The sequence below is a fragment of the Poromitra crassiceps genome (genome assembly GCF_964638095.1).
Source record: "Poromitra crassiceps genome assembly, chromosome: 3".
NCBI classification, from domain to species: Eukaryota; Metazoa; Chordata; class Actinopteri; order Beryciformes; family Melamphaidae; genus Poromitra; species Poromitra crassiceps.
The window spans coordinates 39,782,421-39,801,677 of record NC_139625.1 but is presented as its reverse complement, the minus strand read 5'-3'; the positions used below and the strand labels follow the sequence as shown (position 1 = coordinate 39,801,677).

The 19,257-nt window shown below is 45.4% G+C and overlaps 1 protein-coding gene across 2 annotated transcripts in view; it reads left to right on the top strand.

The window, feature by feature from the left end:
• Positions 1-19,257, top strand: part of eif2ak4 (eukaryotic translation initiation factor 2 alpha kinase 4) — a 43,656-nt gene that overhangs the window by 905 nt on the left and 23,494 nt on the right. The window contains exons 3-27 of one of the 2 annotated variants that reach the window (XM_083632491.1): positions 346-448; positions 842-1,015; positions 1,163-1,243; positions 1,359-1,513; positions 2,492-2,592; positions 2,724-2,881; positions 3,049-3,590; positions 4,383-4,498; positions 7,930-8,084; positions 8,167-8,600; positions 8,689-8,761; positions 9,848-9,928; positions 10,029-10,151; positions 10,637-10,741; positions 11,553-11,616; positions 11,718-11,797; positions 12,016-12,117; positions 12,219-12,269; positions 12,394-12,630; positions 13,936-14,011; positions 15,375-15,496; positions 15,766-15,815; positions 16,087-16,249; positions 16,859-16,975; positions 17,138-17,203. In XM_083632491.1, the coding sequence (XP_083488617.1) occupies positions 346-448; positions 842-1,015; positions 1,163-1,243; positions 1,359-1,513; positions 2,492-2,592; positions 2,724-2,881; positions 3,049-3,590; positions 4,383-4,498; positions 7,930-8,084; positions 8,167-8,600; positions 8,689-8,761; positions 9,848-9,928; positions 10,029-10,151; positions 10,637-10,741; positions 11,553-11,616; positions 11,718-11,797; positions 12,016-12,117; positions 12,219-12,269; positions 12,394-12,630; positions 13,936-14,011; positions 15,375-15,496; positions 15,766-15,815; positions 16,087-16,249; positions 16,859-16,975; positions 17,138-17,203 (3,529 nt within the window). Of the gene's footprint in view, positions 1-345; positions 449-841; positions 1,016-1,162; positions 1,244-1,358; positions 1,514-2,491; positions 2,593-2,723; positions 2,882-3,048; positions 3,591-4,382; positions 4,499-7,929; positions 8,085-8,166; positions 8,601-8,688; positions 8,762-9,847; positions 9,929-10,028; positions 10,152-10,636; positions 10,742-11,552; positions 11,617-11,717; positions 11,798-12,015; positions 12,118-12,218; positions 12,270-12,393; positions 12,631-13,935; positions 14,012-15,374; positions 15,497-15,765; positions 15,816-16,080; positions 16,250-16,858; positions 16,976-17,137; positions 17,204-19,257 lie in introns of both variants that reach the window. The other variant, XM_083632490.1, reaches the window with a different exon arrangement.

Here is a 19,257-nt window from a genome sequence, read left to right as displayed (position 1 = left end):
TATGTGCCAATATTGACACTGCACTGCAAGGCATCCATACTCATAAGCCAACTGCTCTTAACTATGAAGGATGGCTACAGCTGTCCTTAGAATAGACAAGTCGTGTTTAGTCCTCAGATGGCTTCATATGCCCATGTTGGAACACAATAAATTACAACGACCTTCCCCAACCTTAGACTCAATGAAGAACATGGGAAAAACCGCACAAAAACCAAATGAAAATCTCATTTGATAAAAACGGGAAAGAACAAACAAAATCCATAGAAACCAGAATATGATATAAGGCTGGAGGCATCTCAGTGGCTTAGTGACTCTTGGTAACTTAACATCTTGCGGCACCGACAGGCCTCCGGAGCTGGAGCTGAAGAATGCTAAAGGTCTCTCAAATGAAAACCTCCAGAGCCTTCAGACAGAGCTCGCCAAGCTGGCAACACTGCGATGTGGGGAGGTGAGGACACACACACACACGCACACGCGCACACACACACACACACACACACACACACACACACACACACACACACACACACACACACACACACACACGTGTCGTGTCTTGAACGGGGTATAAATATGTCTCCAACAAGTGGGACAGAATGTGGAAACTCTTTTTAGTTTGAGGAAGTAATTTGAGTTGGGACAAAAGGCAATGCCAACCTCCTCAGTAACATAAACTATTCAATGCAACCAAACCTCTCCTTGTTAACTTTTTCGTAAGTTTATATATATATATACACACACACACACACACACACACACACACACACACACACACACACACACACACACACACACACACACACACAGAGACCAGCAGGAACACAATTTCCCGTTTGTCTAGGTGATGATCTATGAGCTAGCAGACCATGTGCAGGGCTTCCTGAGTGAGCACAACCAGCCTCCATCAAGCTCCTTCCACGAGGAAATGCTGAAGAACCAGCGCAGGCACCAGGAGAAACTGGCCCTGCAGGAGCAGCAGAGGCTTGACCAGCAGCGCAAGCAGGAGGAGGAAACGGTTAGGAACACACACACACACACACACACACACACACACACACACACACACACACACACACACACACACACACACACACACACACACATCAGAGTCAGTGCACAACTGACAGTAGGATGTTGACTGTGGTCCTTTTCATCTTCTCAGGAAAAAGAGATCATTGCTGAAATCCAAAGACGAGAGGAGGAGAAACGAGAGGAGAGGAGGAGGAAGGAAATGGCCAAACTGGTGCCTGAGTTACATAGTTCTTACATGCTTGAATACAGTTGTTACTGATCTCTACAGAAAAGTAATAAGTCAAAAGTAATGTTTGGATGTATGTTGTGTGGCTTTATATTCACAGGAGCGGCTTGAGAGTATGGAGCAGCCGGTTCCTCCTAGCTCCCCAAATGTACTGGGGAGGAGCCCACCCAGCACAACTGGAGCTCCGCCTGAGCTGAGTGAACTCAGGAAAGGAGCCGGTAGCCGGCGGCGGACTACCTCGAATACCCGTCACAGGTATGGAACACACATAGTGACCACAATCACACCTAAAACACTTATCACTAGGGTCTGACATTAACACTCACCAAGCCCCAAATGCTGATAAACCTTGTCTTTTGGCAGATAAATTAATAAGTTTCACCTGCTACATTGACCGTTATTCGCCTATTTCACATCCCACCCAATAGACCCTTTTCACGGGGCCATTTTGTGTCGAAAAGGCAGAATAAACACAGGTGCAAGCAAAACACTAATGAGGGTTTCCAAATTCCAATCATGGAAGTTGGAAACCCTCATTAGTGTTTTGCTTGCACCTGCCTTTTCAACACAAAATGGCCCCCGTGAGAAGGGTCTATTCACCCATTTTGTGTCTAAAAGACAGGCAGTAAAACGGGTGCAAGCAAGACACTAATTAGAGCCCTGGCACTGGAACACCAAATGGATTGGAAATTGGAAACCTTAATTAGTGTCTTGCTTGCACCTGTTTTACTTCCTGCATACACAAAATGGGTGAATTGGGTGAGATGTGAAATAGGCTAATTGAGACATTTAAATACCTGAGTTTGTTGCACTTCATAATGTGATCTATCTACAATAGTGAGTGAACCCATTTTAAATAAACACACATTATCGGATTATATACACAAAACGGCACTGAAGTAAGCAACGGTAATATATTTCAATGAAAAATATATATTCTTACAGTGTCCCTAAACTCCCGAAAGGTGATATTTTTTATCATGTTTGCACAAGATCCATGTCTTGTGCGCACAGGATAATAACTTGTTCGCACAAACACAAAATACCACCTTTTAGGACTTTAGGGGCTCTGTATTTTCTTTATCTTGGCTGGTGAAAATGATTCTTTGCAGTTTAATTTTGTTTTTGTTTTCCAGTCCAGGTGTGACAAAAGTTACATTTCATAAACTGCTTACCACCATGTTTTAGCAACGCTGTTGTAATGCTTTTTTAATGGGTTTTCTGCTTTACCAGACGTGACACAGTCAATGAAGACATCCAGCACTCCCAAGAGCTTCTTCACTTCAGCAACAGCACAGTTGGGGAACTTGTTGTCCACAGAGGAAAATGCATAGGTAAGACCTGACTGAGAAGATGTCACCACTCGCCACTTAGATTGCTTCTTGTGTTCTGCTTGTCTACATTCATGAGTCTGATGCAACATGGTTTTTTCTGCCTTGTATGTTTGTGTTGATGCTTCTGACAGGTGAAAGCGAGAAGCTCGGCTGTAGTGTTTATTATGGATTTGAGGTGAATTCGGGAGACTTTGCTGTGATCTATGAGTGGTCGCTATGCTGGAACAAGAAGATGGGCAAGTTCTTTACCAACGAGGAGAAGGGCAAGATTGAGAACTGCAAAAAGCAGGCAAGTATTTAGGAAGAACTCCAGAGTTATAAAAGTCAAACCATATTTTTCATTGGAGTCAGTTAGGTTAGTAGAATCAACTTTACTGCCTTTGAAAGACACAAAGTACCTGCTATCTATTGTCCCTATCATTTAAAACATATCCACCTACACTGTCTCCTCTGCAGATCCATGGGGCAGAGAGTGAGCTGAACTCCCTGCTGAAGCTGGAGCACCCGAACCTGGTGCACTACCAGGCACTGACCTCCAGCGAGAGGGAGGACTGCCTGGTGGTTAACCTGCTGGTAGAACATATAGCCGGGACCAACCTGAACCAAAGTCTGGTCAACCACACCCCCATCCCTCTGGACAGGCTCCGTCAGCACACAGCCCAGCTCCTGGCTGCCCTGGACTACCTCCACTCCAACTCTGTGGTCCACAAACAGCTGGGGCCCTCTAGCGTGCTGTTAGACTCCCAGGGAAATGTCCGCCTGACCGCTTACAGCTTATCAAAGAGACTGGCTGATATCTGCAAAGAAGACATCTTTGAGCACAAAGCCCACGTGCGCTTCTGCGAGGAGACGGCGATGCCAACGAAAACGGGCAAGAAGGGTGACGTGTGGAGCCTGGGGCTGATGCTTCTGGCTCTGAGCCAGGGCAAGGAGGTAAAGGAGTATCCGGTGACAGTGCCATCCAGCCTGCCTGCTGACTTCCAGGACTTCCTCAACAGGTACGGATGGATGGACACCAAACCAACCTCTTAGAACATGAGCTTGGCTAGGCTTCCATCCATGGCTGTTATAATTTTGTAGTGGTGGCAGTTCATTACCTCTTCCAGTTGGCCAGTTACCTCCGCCAACGGAGGCCAGGGTTTACATGAGCTACTTAACTAACTTGAGAACCAGGCTGTCGCGTCCCCCCAAGAAGCACAATTACATGCAACGTTCACCCCCTCTTCCCCCCGGTACGCAGCGGTAATGATTATCCGATTAATTGATGATGGTTACCATGTTCAACTAATGGTTAAGGAAAAAGCATGACATTGCCACCCTAGTGGAAAGGTTGGTCATGTGTCAAGGAAGAATGATTATCTTTCCACATCCAGTGCCAAAAGGGGGCGTGGCAATGGGCATGGCCAAACACAAAAAAGAGCCTAACTTCCAAATGGAGTCATGTAACAAAACAAAACTTTGTAGAAAGGTTGTCGGAGGTATGCACTCTACCGAGTGCCTCCTAGTTAGTTACTTATTTATTTTCCCTTCATGCTAAATGTCATAAAAACTGAAAACTTCAAGGTTTATTTGGAGTATTCTGACCCTTCTTGCTTTTGCTATGTCTGCCTGTTGGTGGCAGGATGCCCACCAACACAGTGTGCGTTAGATTTTGACCACCCAAAGCTACAATGGACCAGTGCAGCAGGATTGTTCGAGTTGAATGACCGTTTCATTCATACAGAGGCCACTGCACTGTGGAACCTTCCGTAGGATTTTTCCATTGTACTCTTTGTGTTTGTGTGTTACAGGTGTGTGTGCCTGAATGATGCTGATCGCTGGACGACTCAGCAGCTCATGGACCACTCCTTCCTCAACCCTCCACTGCCTAAAGCCCTGCCAGAGTACCAGGATAATAGTCCAGAAGGTGATTTCAGATTTTATTCACAATTAGCCAATTATATGATAGTTTTTGTTTCTTTTAAACAGACAAATGTGTAGTAGATGTTTTTTTACCTTGGCAGTTTCGACTGACATGACTGACATGAAGACTGACTGCAGTCTTCCTCAGAAGTGTCAACTGACAGCTGTGATGTGTCAACAGCTGTTTAGAGCAGGTGTGCCCATAACCGCGGGAAGTACCGGTGCTGCAGGTGCGCCTGCACCCTCTGCTGGCAGGACCCAAAATATATTTTGCCTTGTGAGTCTGTGGCCACGAGCCTGCAGGCTCCATGCAGATCCATGCTCTCCCCGCTGTTCGCGGCATGAACCGCCCGCCCTACTATACCTCTGATTGGCTTACCCTGATATCCTTACCCTAACCCAACCAATCATCACTTCTCATGCCTAAACAAGCACTACTACTACTAGCCAATCAGATGCAGAGGAGGGCAGGTCATCATGCCTTCTCCATTAGGTTGATTGAGGAAAAGGAACACGGAGTAAATGAAATTACATAGCCTACAAGTAGACTAATTTACTATCAGCTATCATTAACTTTCGGTTAAGGTAGCCTAGGCCATGTGCTCATATGTGTGTACCAGACAATAGGCCTATTAGTGTAATCATTAAATTAGCGCGATATTCTAGCGTTGTTTCTGGATTCCAAAACAATCGGTTTCCCTGTGCGGTGCGCAGTGCGCACTTTGCCTGCCCATTCATTGGAGAGACCAGAATTCCAATATACAATATCTGAAGTTTCTCAAAGTTGAAACTACGGTACCTCTGCAGTAGTAGCCTACAATGAAACAAGATGGATTTGGATTTATTATTGGATTTATTTAAAGACATTTGCTGATGCAGGCCCCCGCCGGTGTCCACTTCTGAAAGGTAAACAAGCTTTATTTGTGCGCTCTATTCGTCGTTGTTTAAGTTGTGAATCTGCTGATGATATATTGGCTAAATACATTGTGAGTCTTACATTAATGTGCTTGCGCCGCCGTGCGCACATTCCATGTGTGTGTTTTACGCACATGAGAAAGTGGTAGATAAGAGAGATTTGCATAGTTTGAGGATCTGAAAAAGGTAGGGAGAAGTTGTGCAACAATCATGGAGACATGAGTTTTATGAGGCAGTGGACTTGGTTACATGGGAAATAAAGAGGAGATTCGACCAAGAAGGCATGAAAACAGCAGCTCTCAGAGAGAAGGTGGTTATTAAAGCTGCTGCTGTGCAGCATACATCTGTGATTGTGCCTTGCTGCTTTTCATGCTGCATTTTTCTGGCTATATGTGCGCGCTTCACTTTCTTCTACCTCGTTGATTGTTTACTGTTGCCATGGTGATTAGCTGGCGCTGCACTGCTCAGCTGTATACACTATATAGTTGCTCACCGCCATTCCTGCTTGTTCATTCGCGTTCCCCTCCCTCTTTTTTTCTCAGCCCCCCCCAGTATACATGACTTCCCGCGGCTATGGGTGTACCCGTAAAAAAAACATCTACTACACATTTGTCTGTTTAAAAAAACAAAAACTATCATTTGAACTAAGAAGACATAATGAACCTGATTGAGCTAGCCAATTATATGTGTGGGTGGGTGTCTTGTCTGTGTATATATTTTGTATTTGTGTTTTTTTGTAGATGTTTGTGGTTCTTATGTTTTTCTTCCTTATGTAAAATATTTAAATCAATAAAAAAAAAAAAAAAAAAAAAATTATTCAGCATCACTGTCTCTTATGATATATACACATACAGTACTATATAAATGTGTGTGTGTGTGTTAGGGCATTCACGACTAAATGTGTGTGTGTGTGTGTGTGTGTGTGTGTTAGGGCATTCACGACTAGTGAATTTTACTAGTCGTCCCTAAAGGTAGTCGACTATTTTTTTTTTTTTTTTTTTTAATCTTTAAGAAAGAACATGAGGTATTTACACGACATACATGGACTATCATATCCCATATCCCCCACAAAGAACATCAAAACACAACAAAACAAAACAAGAAAACTGCATAAGATACACAATAATCCAAGAACAAACAAGACTATTGGACAAACAACCAAACAAAAACAATGCATTCAGCTCCTATCCTGATAGGAGCCTAATGACACTGGGGTAAAAAGTTCTTAAAGTCAAACTCTGTATGTGGTTGCCATATTTTGGGGATGTCTAAGAATCTGCCTTTGCTCTTGTAGTAAATGTTATCCAACGTATGGTAGCTTGAGAGTTCATTCCACCAGTGAACTACAGCTGGGGGATTGGATGCTTTCCAATTTAAAGCTATGCATTTCCTAGCTGCCAACAGGGCAAGATCTATGTATTTACTTTGAATGCATTGTTTTTGTTTGGTTGTTTGTCCAATAGTCTTGTTTGTTCTTGGATTATTGTGTATCTTATGCAGTTTTCTTGTTTTGTTTTGTTGTGTTTTGATGTTCTTTGTTGGGGATATGGGATATGGGATATGATAGTCCATGTATGTTGTGGAAATACCTCATGTTCTTTCTTAAAGATAAAAATAAATAAAAAATAAATAAATAAACGACTAGTGGTTTTACTAGTCGACTAGTCTGTAAATGCCCTAGTGTGTGTGTGTGTGTGTGCGTGTTTGGGCGCGCGCGCGCGCGCACGCACGTGTGTGGTGTTTTATTCTTGGCTTGCATGTATGTATTTTATCTTTTTATACTATTATCTATCTCATACTGACCTGTGCCCTTTCCCTGTTTTTTACACTTTATGTATTTTATTGTGTGTTTGTGTTTGTTTGTTTTTTTTAACTCTGAATGGCCTTTGTATCCACCTGCCCAGGGACTCCAGATGGAAAGTAGCCTATGGCTAAATCTGTTGCAAAGCATCTCTTCCCCTATGGGGTTTAATGTTTCTTGTATATGTCCCTGCCAAATAAACTAATACAATAAAATAAATAAATAAACTCGGACCGCTGGAAAAAATGGGTTCCGACCTGTAAAAAGTGAATTGAACGGAAATTCGTGTATCAGCCAGAGCTCCGGGTTCTCCGAGTTGACGTCACAGCCACATCAAAATGGCAACTTGCATCATTAATGATAATCACAGAATTATTATAAAGACGTTTGTTGATGTTTTAACACAATTTGAGGTCTTAATTATTTAATGTTAACGTTTCATATTATGTGTTTGTGTCATCTGTGTTTCGCTCTGTGTGAAATTCAGCATTCAGCATGTTCGGTTAGCATTGTTCGCTAGTAGGTAGCTATCATGCTAACGCGGGTTGCTATGGCAACAGTTTGGTTTACCCCCCGAGCGGGAGGTGCAGCGTGAACGCAAACCTGTCCGGGCCGGAGGGTCCGTGTTGAAACTTACGGCGGTCCGAGTTGTCTTGAATGCGGTATGAGTCAGTGTTCATAAAGTTTTTTTTATTCCTGTATTTGTTGTTATCTCCCAGACCTGGCTGTGGACTTTGCGTCGTCGGTCATCCCTCGGAGCCACATCCTCAATGCTCCCTTCAGCTCCGGGGTGCAGAATCAGTTTTCCCGTTACTTCACTGAGTTTGAGGAGCTCCAGCTACTGGGAAAAGGAGCGTTTGGTGCCGTTATTAAGGTGCGCTCTTTTTCACACGCCATACACGCCTCTCTTCTTTGTCCTTTTTGCTTCATCCACTGGCCTTCTCCTGCTCCCCCAGGTTCAGAACAATCTGGACGGTTGCTACTATGCTGTGAAGCGCATCCAGGTCAATCCAGCCAGCAAGCAGTTCAGACGGATCAAGGGCGAGGTGACGCTGCTCTCGCGCCTCAACCACGAGAACATCGTTCGCTACTACAACGCGTGGATCGAGAAGCACGAGACGCCCTCCGTGGGGGCGCTGAGCCTCACCGACAGCTCCGACCCCATTAGCACGGCCGACAAGCCGGCCCAAGGGAGAGGGCCTCTGTTGGGCCTGAACGAGCTGGGCCTCCCTGACAACGTGGAGGACAACGCCCCGCCCGCGGCCCTGACCAGCTCCGTGGAATGGTCCACCTCCATCGAGAGGTCCTCCAGCGCCAAGTGCAGCGGACACGAGTCGAGCGATGATGACGACGATGACGACGAAGAGGAAGTGTTCTGCGCCTCCTTTTTGTGAGTTTCTTTTTGTGGGGTAATACAGGCACAATTTCTTCCACACAAACTCCTGTTAATTTACCAGCATTGTTTTATTCACATGTAGGGCATCCAATGATGACTCGGAGAGTGACATCATCTTTGACAATGGCGATGAAAGCACAGACGAGTTATCCCAGGTTAGAAGACCTACAGTCTCCAGTCTCTCTACCTGTTGCTTTATGTTTTATTTTCCTCATATCTTCTCCACAATTGTACTTGGCCAATTCCCCCTGCGGTCTTGGTTGTTGCTTCACCCCCTCTTCACTCTGGAGAGTTGTAGACTAGCGCATGCTTCCTCCGATACATGCAGTGGCCAGCCTCTTTTTTCCACCTGACAGCAAGGAGTTTCATTGGCAGGACATAGCGCATGCTGTCCCCCCGACAAGAGGAGGCACTAGTGCAGCGACCAGAACACATACCCCACCAGCTTCCCACCCGCAGACATGGCCAATTGTGTCTGTAGGAATGTCTGACCAAACCGTAAGTACCGCTGCCGGGAATTGAACCCCGGTCTCCGCGGTGGTAGGCGACTGTTTGTGAATGTTAGGCCGTTTTTACACCTTATGGTTAATTTGCTCTGGTCCCAATCAGTTGAGGAGTTTGTCAATTTGGAGCGTTTTCCTCTTGTTTTTGTTTTTTGTTTTTTTCACACAGAGAAAAATCCAAGCGAACCGAAATGCATCACTACAAACCACTTGTGAACGGTCAGTCCTCCTATTGGTCAGATATGTCTGAAGTAAGTCGGAGTAAGAAAGTAAATATAGGAAGAAGGTCCTGTGTTCTGGACTAGTGCACATTGCTATGCAATTTAACATGGAGCAATGGCAGAGTTGGCATTTGTCAGAACTGTTGTAATTATCTGGACAATATACAGTACGTCTTGGAAAGACTATACTGAAAATACTATACTGCTATAGTATAGTTGTACTATAGTAGTATGCTGTAGTTGGGTTGGATCGAAGTTGGATCACGTTCCCACAAACGAACCACTCCAGATTTTGTTTGGGACCGGACCGACTGGCCTCTAACATGTCTCGGTGTGGTTATTTTGGTGCGAGTACTGTGTTCACACCTGCCCAAACAGTACTGTGTTCACACCTGCCCAAACGAATCGCACCAAAGGGGGAAATGAACCAGAGTCTGATTTACCCGAACTAAAAGCACAGGTGTGAAAACGCCCTTAGTGTGGGTACAGTGCATTAAATGGCTTCTGTATCCTCCAGGTTGAGTCAAGCAAAAGGCCAGTGACTGACACAACGGAGAGCACAGACTCAGAACGACCTGCACATTACTTGTATATACAAGTAAGGGCAAAATTTGATTTATCTAATTTATCGCCATGCTCCTTATTCACCACTAGAGGTCTCTGTCTGACATATAACCCATGCACTCTGCTCTCCCTAGATGGAATACTGTGAAAAGAGCACTTTAAGAGACACCATAGACCAAGGCCTGCACCAGGACAACAGCCGGTTATGGAGGCTCTTCAGGGAAATACTGGACGGCCTTGCTTACATCCATGAGCAGGTGTGTTTGTGTTTGTGTGTGTTTGGAGCAGATGTGTTTGCGTTGTAATATGTGAAGGGCAGTTCAGTGTCTGTTTCGGGGTGTGAGGCAACGTTGCCCAAGTTGAGATAAAAAGAGATGGAGAAAGAGAAGAGGGAGCAAAGGATTTAAGGTGTCAATTCCAGTTTAGCGAGACCAAGTGCAGACAACCAGATGAGGTGAACTAATGTCCACTGTCCAGGCAATTTCTTTTGCCAGGTACAAAGTGTGAATGACATAATCGTCCCTTCAGAAATTACTCACCGTCCTTCGATCTTTCATCAGGTTGTCACCGTGGAAATCCAGCATTTCGTAACCATGTTTACACAGATGTGTTTTCAAGGATTTTCTTACAGATCAATGTTTGATTTCAGTTTCCAGCCCTCTTTAAAACTAATAAGCCCACCCAATTCCAGCAGTGTTTTTAATCACCCATAATTGAGCAGAGCATCCTCCTCTCCACTTAGGGGATGATTCACAGAGACCTGAAGCCTGTCAACATCTTCCTCGACTCTCAGGACCGCGTGAAGATTGGAGACTTTGGCCTGGCTACAGACCATCCCGCTAATGAGGTATGTTTTAGTGTCGGCAAACAGTCAGCGCAGCCGCTGACTGTAGAGACACAATTGGCCTTGTCTGTGGGTGGGAAGGTGGTGGGGCATGTGCCCAGGTTGCTGCACTAGCGCCTCCTCTGGTCGGGGGGGGGGGGGGGGGGGGGGGCTGGAAAGAGAAGAATGATCTTCCCACACGCTATGTCCTGCCGGTGAAACTCCTCGCTGTCAGGTGAAAAGAAGCGGCTCGCGACTGCACATATATCAGAGGAAGCATGTGCTAGTCAACCGCTCTCCCCAGTTTGGTTGAGGGTGTGGAGCAACGACCGTGACAGCAGGGGAGTTGGCCAAGTACAATAGAGGGTATGCACGTGAGGCAGAAGTCACTGCGGGGTCACACCCACCTGCTGCTCCAAACAACCGGGAGGAACCTGCTGAATGTTTTGCCACTCACTCCTGATTGAGGAGGCGTGTTCTGGTGGGAAAGTGCATACCCTCTATAGATAGTATTCTGTTACATCACCACACGGCCATTTTGGTAGGAAAACAACAGGTGATTGTGATCAATTAACAGGTGATTACAATCAAGTGACACTTAGAGCCAATGAGCTGTGTGTATTGTAGCACCATATTGGTAGGAAAAAGGCTTGTGACATCATCGGAATACTATGTATAGAGGGGGAAATGGGAGAAAAAAATGCAGCCAAAATCAACAACAAAAACTGATGTCAATGATACTATGTTCACTTAAGCCTTTGTCGTGCTATTTAAAGACTGATGAAGAAACAAGACTCCAGGGTGCTGGTGCATGCATGTGCTTTATCTCTTCCAGGCTGCAGGTAAATTTGAAGTGGAGGAGAGTGGATCTGCTATGATGGCCAAATCAGACCCAACAGGTAGTGAGAGTCTAAATCTATTCACCATGATGTTGGGGTTGTCTGATATGCAAGTTCTTCCCTGCCACCTTGTGTCACATTTGCATTGCTGTCATCTCCAGGAAACATGACTGGCATGGTTGGTACTGCCCTCTACGTCAGCCCAGAGGTTCAAGGAAACACCAAGGCCACCTACAACCAGGTAGTACCATATCAGACCATGGTTATCTACTCCAATACAGTTGGCAGCTGTACAGTTATCTGGCCAAATGTAATTTAACCTTGTCCGCTGGCCTCTAACTCTTGATTGTCCTTGTTAGTCATCACTACCTCAAATCCCAAAGTCTGCTGTGTTCATTTACTTTAGCCTTCAGTTTTGGAGGGTCTGGTATTCATCCAGTCTTCTCTGTCCGGCCTCAGAAAGTGGACCTGTTCAGCCTGGGGATCATCCTGTTTGAGATGTCCTACCGGCCCATGACCACCGGGGCCGAGCGCATCTCTGTCCTCAGCCAGCTACGCACTGTGAGTCCAGGCTCAGGGATGGGAGCAATCAGCATGAGGTAATTTCAGCAGGGGGTTTTGGAACTCACTTGTTACTGACCTCATCTCTTTTCACTCCGCAGGAGGCCATCCACTTCCCCGAGGACTTCACCGAGTTCGAGAGAGGACGTGAGGTGAGGACGGCTGCAGTTCAGCCTGTGATATGTGACCCGAGCTTCTTCTTCCCATCTGTTCTTCACTCCTTTGCCTCTTTGACTCCATCCCTCCCTGCCCTCCCCTCTCCACCGCTCTCCCCAGAGGAAGGTGATAGTGTGGCTGCTGAACCACGACCCCGCGCTGAGGCCCACCGCCCAGGAGCTGCTGAAGAGCGAGCTGCTGCCTCCGTCCCACATGGAGGAGTCGGAGCTCCACCAGGTGCTGCAGCACACCATGGCCAACGTCAACGGCAAGGCCTACCGCACCATGGTGGGCCAGCTGTTTGCCCAGCACAGCTCGCCCGTCATGGACTACACCTACGACATTGACCTACACAAGGTACGGCTACCGCTTGACTTGGCCATGCTTTTGATAATGGATTACGGTAAATGCAATGTTGTTGTTTGCATGAACTCATCTTGTACTAATTCTGTGCTGGACTGAACACAGGACTGCTATGAGTGGTCTAGATTTTTATTACCCCTGCCATGGAAGTTATTACCTCTGCCAAGGAAGTTATGTTTTCGGTGTTGTTTGTTTGTCTGTCTGTTTGTTAGCAGGATTACAGAAAAACTTCTTGGCCGATTTTCATGAGACTTCGTGGAAGGGTCTAGCATGGGCCAAGGAAGAAGCCATTAAGTTAGAGATCGGCTCATGAAAAAGCAATAATAGCACAAACCTTGGCGGAGGTCTGCGCTCTCGGAGGGCCCTTCTAGTTTATAGTAGACCTTGTTGTGGTATGCAGGATTTTAAAAACAATGCATTTCTTTTTTGTAGATAACAATCTAATGTTGGTATACAGGATTTGAAAAACAATGTTTCCTTTTTTGTAGATAACAATATAATGTTATTTGGTATAAAACTAAACCAAGAACATGTCGTATTAAGAAAAACATCAGAACCATATGGCACACGCATTTTCTAGACGCCAAACATCTCTCTGTGCACAGTTAAGGTCAGATCAAGGCCAAGGTTACTTACTTTATTTGTCTCCCATAGGAGAAATTTGTGTTGTTGGCTATGAATACAGGAAGATTCAGTTACACCAGAGGAGGACATAATTTGTCTACTATGTGATCTGGGAGACAGAAATGTTATTATTTGACTTCATATTGTGCAATATGTTAAGTGTAGAAATACGCTTCATAGCAAAATGATTCTACTATTCTTGCTCATGCTTTTTCTGCTGAGACAATTATGAAAGACTGGAGGAGATATGTTTCAGAAAATGTGGACTATGGTGCAAATTTTAGCTGTCAAGCCTTGGCAAAACAGCAAAGTATTTATGGAGGAAGGAACATAATGCATTGTACACCGAGCCCCCCAGGAACAGCTCTGGGCCGTGAAGCAAAAGAGTGCGGTGTTGAGATTAGTTGAGATTTAAGTGGCTCAGTCTTTGTATATCCCAACATTTTGCCTTGGATTGGCCTCATAGTACACACTACAGAGAGAATCATACCCCGGTATTTCCCCTCTCTACCTTTAGATGTCACTGCAGACATACGAATGGCTGCACTGAAGCCCTCTGTGCCTTCTGTGGCGCTTCACTCATCTGGTCCATATAACCGAGCAGCAAAGGCCTGTTAGTGCTTAATCGATGCCTCCCGATCCCTAACAGAGCCTGTTTGTTTGGTCTCCCTCCAGGGCAGCTTCCATTTCAACAGTGCCAAATTGCAGCAGCATGTGTACGAGACAATCAGCAGGATCTTCAAGAAGCACGGTGAGAGTTACACTAGGCTCGTTGACTGTGTGCGTGCGTGTGAAGCCAACATAAGGCCTTGTTGACTCTCCACTGCAAACCACTTGGACTCCTGACCCGCCGTAAGCCCGTCTCAGGCACCCCAGCATTACCATCTGCTGCAGTGACTGACGGCCGAACAATACAGTCACTGTTGGGTCGTAGAGATTCTGTGCAGGTGCCGGCGTTATTTCTGTCCGCACCACACAGCGCTGATGACGTCCAGCTGTACACATTTGTTTATGCTCAGTTTGTATCTGCTCGCACGCATCACTTCCCTTAGGGGCGAGGGTTATGTTATCTTATGTAGATGCTGCAATAGGGTGCCGCAGGAATGAGTCCGAAAAGCCGGAAATGTGGTAGCATGGGTTTCCGCGTCTGGAAGTCGATGAGTTTTTTGGTTGGATGCCTGAAATGAGGTTTGTGGTTTACAAACGTTTATTGTACTTAAAAAAAAAAAAAAAAAAACGATTTCACATGGAAGCCCGTCTTTATTGTCACACGAACACACTACAACACATGCATGCGGCCACAACACACACTCATGCTGACGGTGGCCGGTGAAATACAGTATGTCCTCTGCATTTGACCCATCCAGGCTTGTCCTTTCCTCTGGGGGGCAGGCCAGGAGCAGTGGTCGCTGCTTCTTTCCAGCGCCCAGGGACCATCATTGGACCATCATTGGACCAACTTCAGATGTTGTCGTCACTGGTCGGATGACGATCTTCTGCATGTTTTTAGTGGGGGGTTATGTACGGAGGAACCCCCTGGGGGGTACGGGGAGAACATGCAAACTCGACACAGAAAGGCCCTTTCGACGAGATAGCCCACCTGGGCAGTAGGCACTGAAGATATGGGGGGGTCACAACTCCAGCGTCCCAGGCGAGAATCGAACTCAGGACCTTCTAGCTGTGATGCGACAGCGCTACCAACTGTGCCACCGTACCCCGTACTTCGATCTGTGTGTTCAGCAAGATCATCTTCCCAAGTGAACACCACTTTTATGATTTATTTTAACACTATTTGTAGATTTTTCATTTGAGGTGTTTTGTAGCGATCATGATTTCTGGCGACCACATTTACTCTTCAATAACCATAAATGTTAATTTGTGAAAATGATCTTGCTGAACATATATATAACACAGATATATTGTAAACTTTTGTTAACCACATACTGAGGGACGAGGGAACCCAGGGCGATGCTAACCTCTAGGTTGGCCTACAAAAATACGTCATCCCTCCCTGTGGCACTTTATAAAGTGTGTGTGTGTGTGTGTGTGTGTGTGTGTGTGTGTGTGTGTGTGTGTGTGTGTGTGTGTGTGTGTGTGTGTGTGTCTCTCTTCAGGTGCGGTGCGTCTCCAGACCCCCCTACTCCTCCCCAGGAACAGGAAGTTGTACGATGGCAGCGAACCGGCCTGCTTCATGGACCACAGTGGAATGCTGGTTACACTGCCCTATGACCTTCGCGTGAGTCCATTTGACACACACGTGCACTGCACGCACACACACACACACACACACACACACACACACACACACACACACACACACACACACACACACACACACAGTGAGCCTGCAATCAGCAGCTGCCTTAAGATCCTGGCTACCTCAGGAAACCCCGAGGACTAAACGGTTGTTTGCACACTGATTGATTACAGTCTGGTGTGCACTGACTGACTGTCTGTATACAAAGTGCAGCCAATGTTGTTTTCTCAACTCTCTGTTCTCTTCAGATGGCGTTCGCCAGATTCGTGACCCGCAATAACATCATTAATTTGAAGAGGTGAAGTGGATTCAACACATCTTTATACCAATATCGCTTTTGTCGTATATTAATAACAATTACTAAGCTAATGGCCCTTTTCAAAATGGTGTTACAGAGTCACAAGAATAGATGGCAATGCATAAGTTAATTTTGAAAGATACTAAGTATGGTATTCCCTGTTTCATACAGTAGGAACTTGATGTGTGTGCAGGTCAAGCATCAAATGTGTGTTCATACGTGTGTGTGTGTGTGTGTGTGTGTGTGTGTGTGTGTGATCTCCAAGGTACAGCATCGAGCGCGTGTTCCGCCCCAGAAAGCTGGATCGGGCCCACCCTAGGGAGCTTCTGGAGTGCGCCTTCGACATCATCACACCCATCACCACCAGCCTTCTCCCCGACGCAGAGACCATCTACACCATCTCCGAAATAGTCCAGGAATTCCCCGCCTTGCAGGTTTGGACACAGCGACCTCTCTGTGGATTACATTCTTCTTACTGAAGATGATATACTGTGCTGTCCAGTCTCCACTCAGGGTCAGACAGTAGTTTCCTGATAGGCTGCATGCATGTTCATTGTCTTTATTTTTGCCGTCCTCTCACCCTGTATTGTTGCTTTTTCCCTTTTACTTTCCACTGACATTCCGATCATACCACATGCCATCACATGTTGTCAGCCTGACAGATTGACATTGCCTTCCTTCCCCCCGTCCCAGTAAAGTCCATTTCCTGTCTACACGTCCCAGCTCTGCGTCAGTCTCCAGGCCCGGTTCACCCTGAACATAGTGTGAGAACGTGAGAACCCAGTTACCCCCCGGGGTTCAGCCTCTGCTTGAGCCCTCATAGATCCTGTTTTTGGATCCTCTCCGTCTCCGCCGCCCGGCTCTTTGTGTGAAAGCTTTTAAGAATATGTGAGTCAGACTGAATGAGAGGGCAGCCGGGACCCAACAGTCATTATTCACTGGGACCTTCATTGTGTATAGTAGCGCTCCAGGCAAGACGAGGTAACTGCAATTGGCGTTGGAGAGGGTTAATGGCGTGTTTGCGTGTGTGTTTGTGACTGCAGGAAAGGAACTATCACATTTACCTGAACCACACCAGCCTGCTGAAGGCTGTGCTGCTCCACAGTGGGGTCCCCGAGGACAAGCTGAGCCAGGCCTCCAGCATACTGTGTGATGCCGTGGTCGGTGCAGAACACACACATGCATCACAGATGTTAGCCACATGTTAACGTGTCTGTTGCTGATATACGCTGCTACAGCCATATTATATACAGTAGTGTTCTTACTGAACAGAGAAATGCTTTCATTTCTACGCTCCTTGTTCTGTTTCTGTATCCCCCCAGAGCGAAAAGCTGACCAAACGCGAGGTAGAGGCAAAGTTCTGCAACTTGTCGCTGTCTACCAACAGTGTAAGTGTCCACTGGTGTCATGAACCTTCTGTTAATCAATTAATCAGACTTTATTTGTATAGCACATTCCAGTGTTGTATTCAAGTCACTATTTCTCAAGGTTAAAGGTCCTTACACACCGAGCACGTATTTTTCGTGCGATTAATTCGCACGTCAATAATATTTTCCGAACCTATATCAGTCAATGCAACCGTGCATACCAATGGCGAAGTTTCGCCCAGCGTTATTGCGGTGTTTATTTTTTCGAACCACGGTCGATTTTTCAGAAATTCGCTTCCAACGTGTACACATCTGTGGCTGTGATTGACAGGTGGGTCAAAACTCGCATCGCAATTTCGTGCCGTATATTCGCATCGCTCTTGATGTGTAAGGACCTTTAGTCAATTTATTTACCATTTGCAGTAGAAACTACATTGGAATTGGGCTGCAAGGAGCTTAAAAACATAAAAACATACATAACAAATCACACAAAATATAAAAACACATGGATATAAAAAAGTAAAAGAATAAAATAGAATAAAAGAGACAAATACACTTGTGAATAGGCCTGAATCATCTGGCTCAGATTTGAAGTGCAGGGCAATTAAAGTGCACAAAATAAAGTGCCTATAGAAACTGTATTGCATGGATAGATAGTATAAGACATCTTATACAAATAAAAAAAACAACAGAAAAAAAACAGATCATGGTCTAGACTTCTAGACAAATGCATAGATGTAACATTGTGAGTTGTGATGGTTCAGACTACACACTGCACCTGGGAAGAAGCTCTTGGCAAAGCGAGTGGTGAAGCATTTAGGGGGAGTAGATTAAAGAAGCTGGCGGCCGGATGACCTGCAATACTGGAGGCACGGGACAGAAGTCTAGAGCTGTAGAGCTCTTCTAGAGCCGGCAAGTTGGCACCAGTTGGCACCAGAGCAATACTCTGTTTCGGGATTTTCGCTCCTTAAGATTAGCAAACCATACAGTAACTAGTGGGAATGCTCTCAATAATACAACGATAAAAGTGAAGGCTGTTCCTTCATTCTTCTTAAAAAGAAGTCTCTGGTCCCGTGTCAGAGTGTCCGAGTCGAGTCCCTGTTACCTGAGTGGAGTCAGAGTCATCAAAGTTGAGTCTGCAGGCTTGTTGGAATTTCATCATTTTAGGGGCAAGACCAATTGGCCATCGTTGTCACACTTTTGTTTTAACTTGACTTTCCAATAAGAAAAAAAGAAAAACAAGGCTAGGTCAAAACCTAGCATAGGGCCAGCGTGGAAAAGCATTGACAAGCCTGTTCGCTGTAGCTGTTAGTGGCAAAAGTATGAAGGATACTTGTCACACATATTTCATTGCAGGATGATGTTGTGTGTTGGTGTAGGCTACACCTTAAAATCAAATAGCCTACGTGTTTGATTTTAAGATATTTTTTACCCCAAACATAAATAGGCTATTTACCCCTGTTTAGCCCAATGTTTTTGCGTCTTTTAATCAATCACCTAAATATCATATTATATTATCAATCATATAGGCTATTCTCTTAATTGTATCTAATTTGATATCTTATAATAATATATCATCTATTCTAAACTCCTAAAAAAAAGTTCGGAAACGTTATTTCGGTCGATTATTTCTCCCCTTTAATAATACCAATTGGTATTGTCTTTTATATCGTTGGAAAGCCTGATTAGTCACCTTTACAACGAGGTACAACTTGTAAGGATCGCGCATTCGTGGAATGAGCAACACAGCTAAACGTGTGGGTAGCGCCCCAAAGAAATTTGTCAAAATCCCCTGCAATATTCTTCTGTTGGTATTCACTCTTGTTTCGAGCTTCAAGTGCTGGCAGGTGTGTGCCAGTCACAGTTGTGTGACTGGCACCTGATTAGCACCTAATTTGCGGTGCCAAGGTGCCAAGCTGTCACCTTCCACACGCTACTGAGGTCCCTGACAGTGTAAAACGAATAAAGTGTAAAAACGGCCAATATGTGTTGTTTTTTCCTTATTACTGTGGGAGAGTGCAATCATCCAATCCACCAAGCAACTCAAAACACCAGAGACTAGATTAAAACAGCTA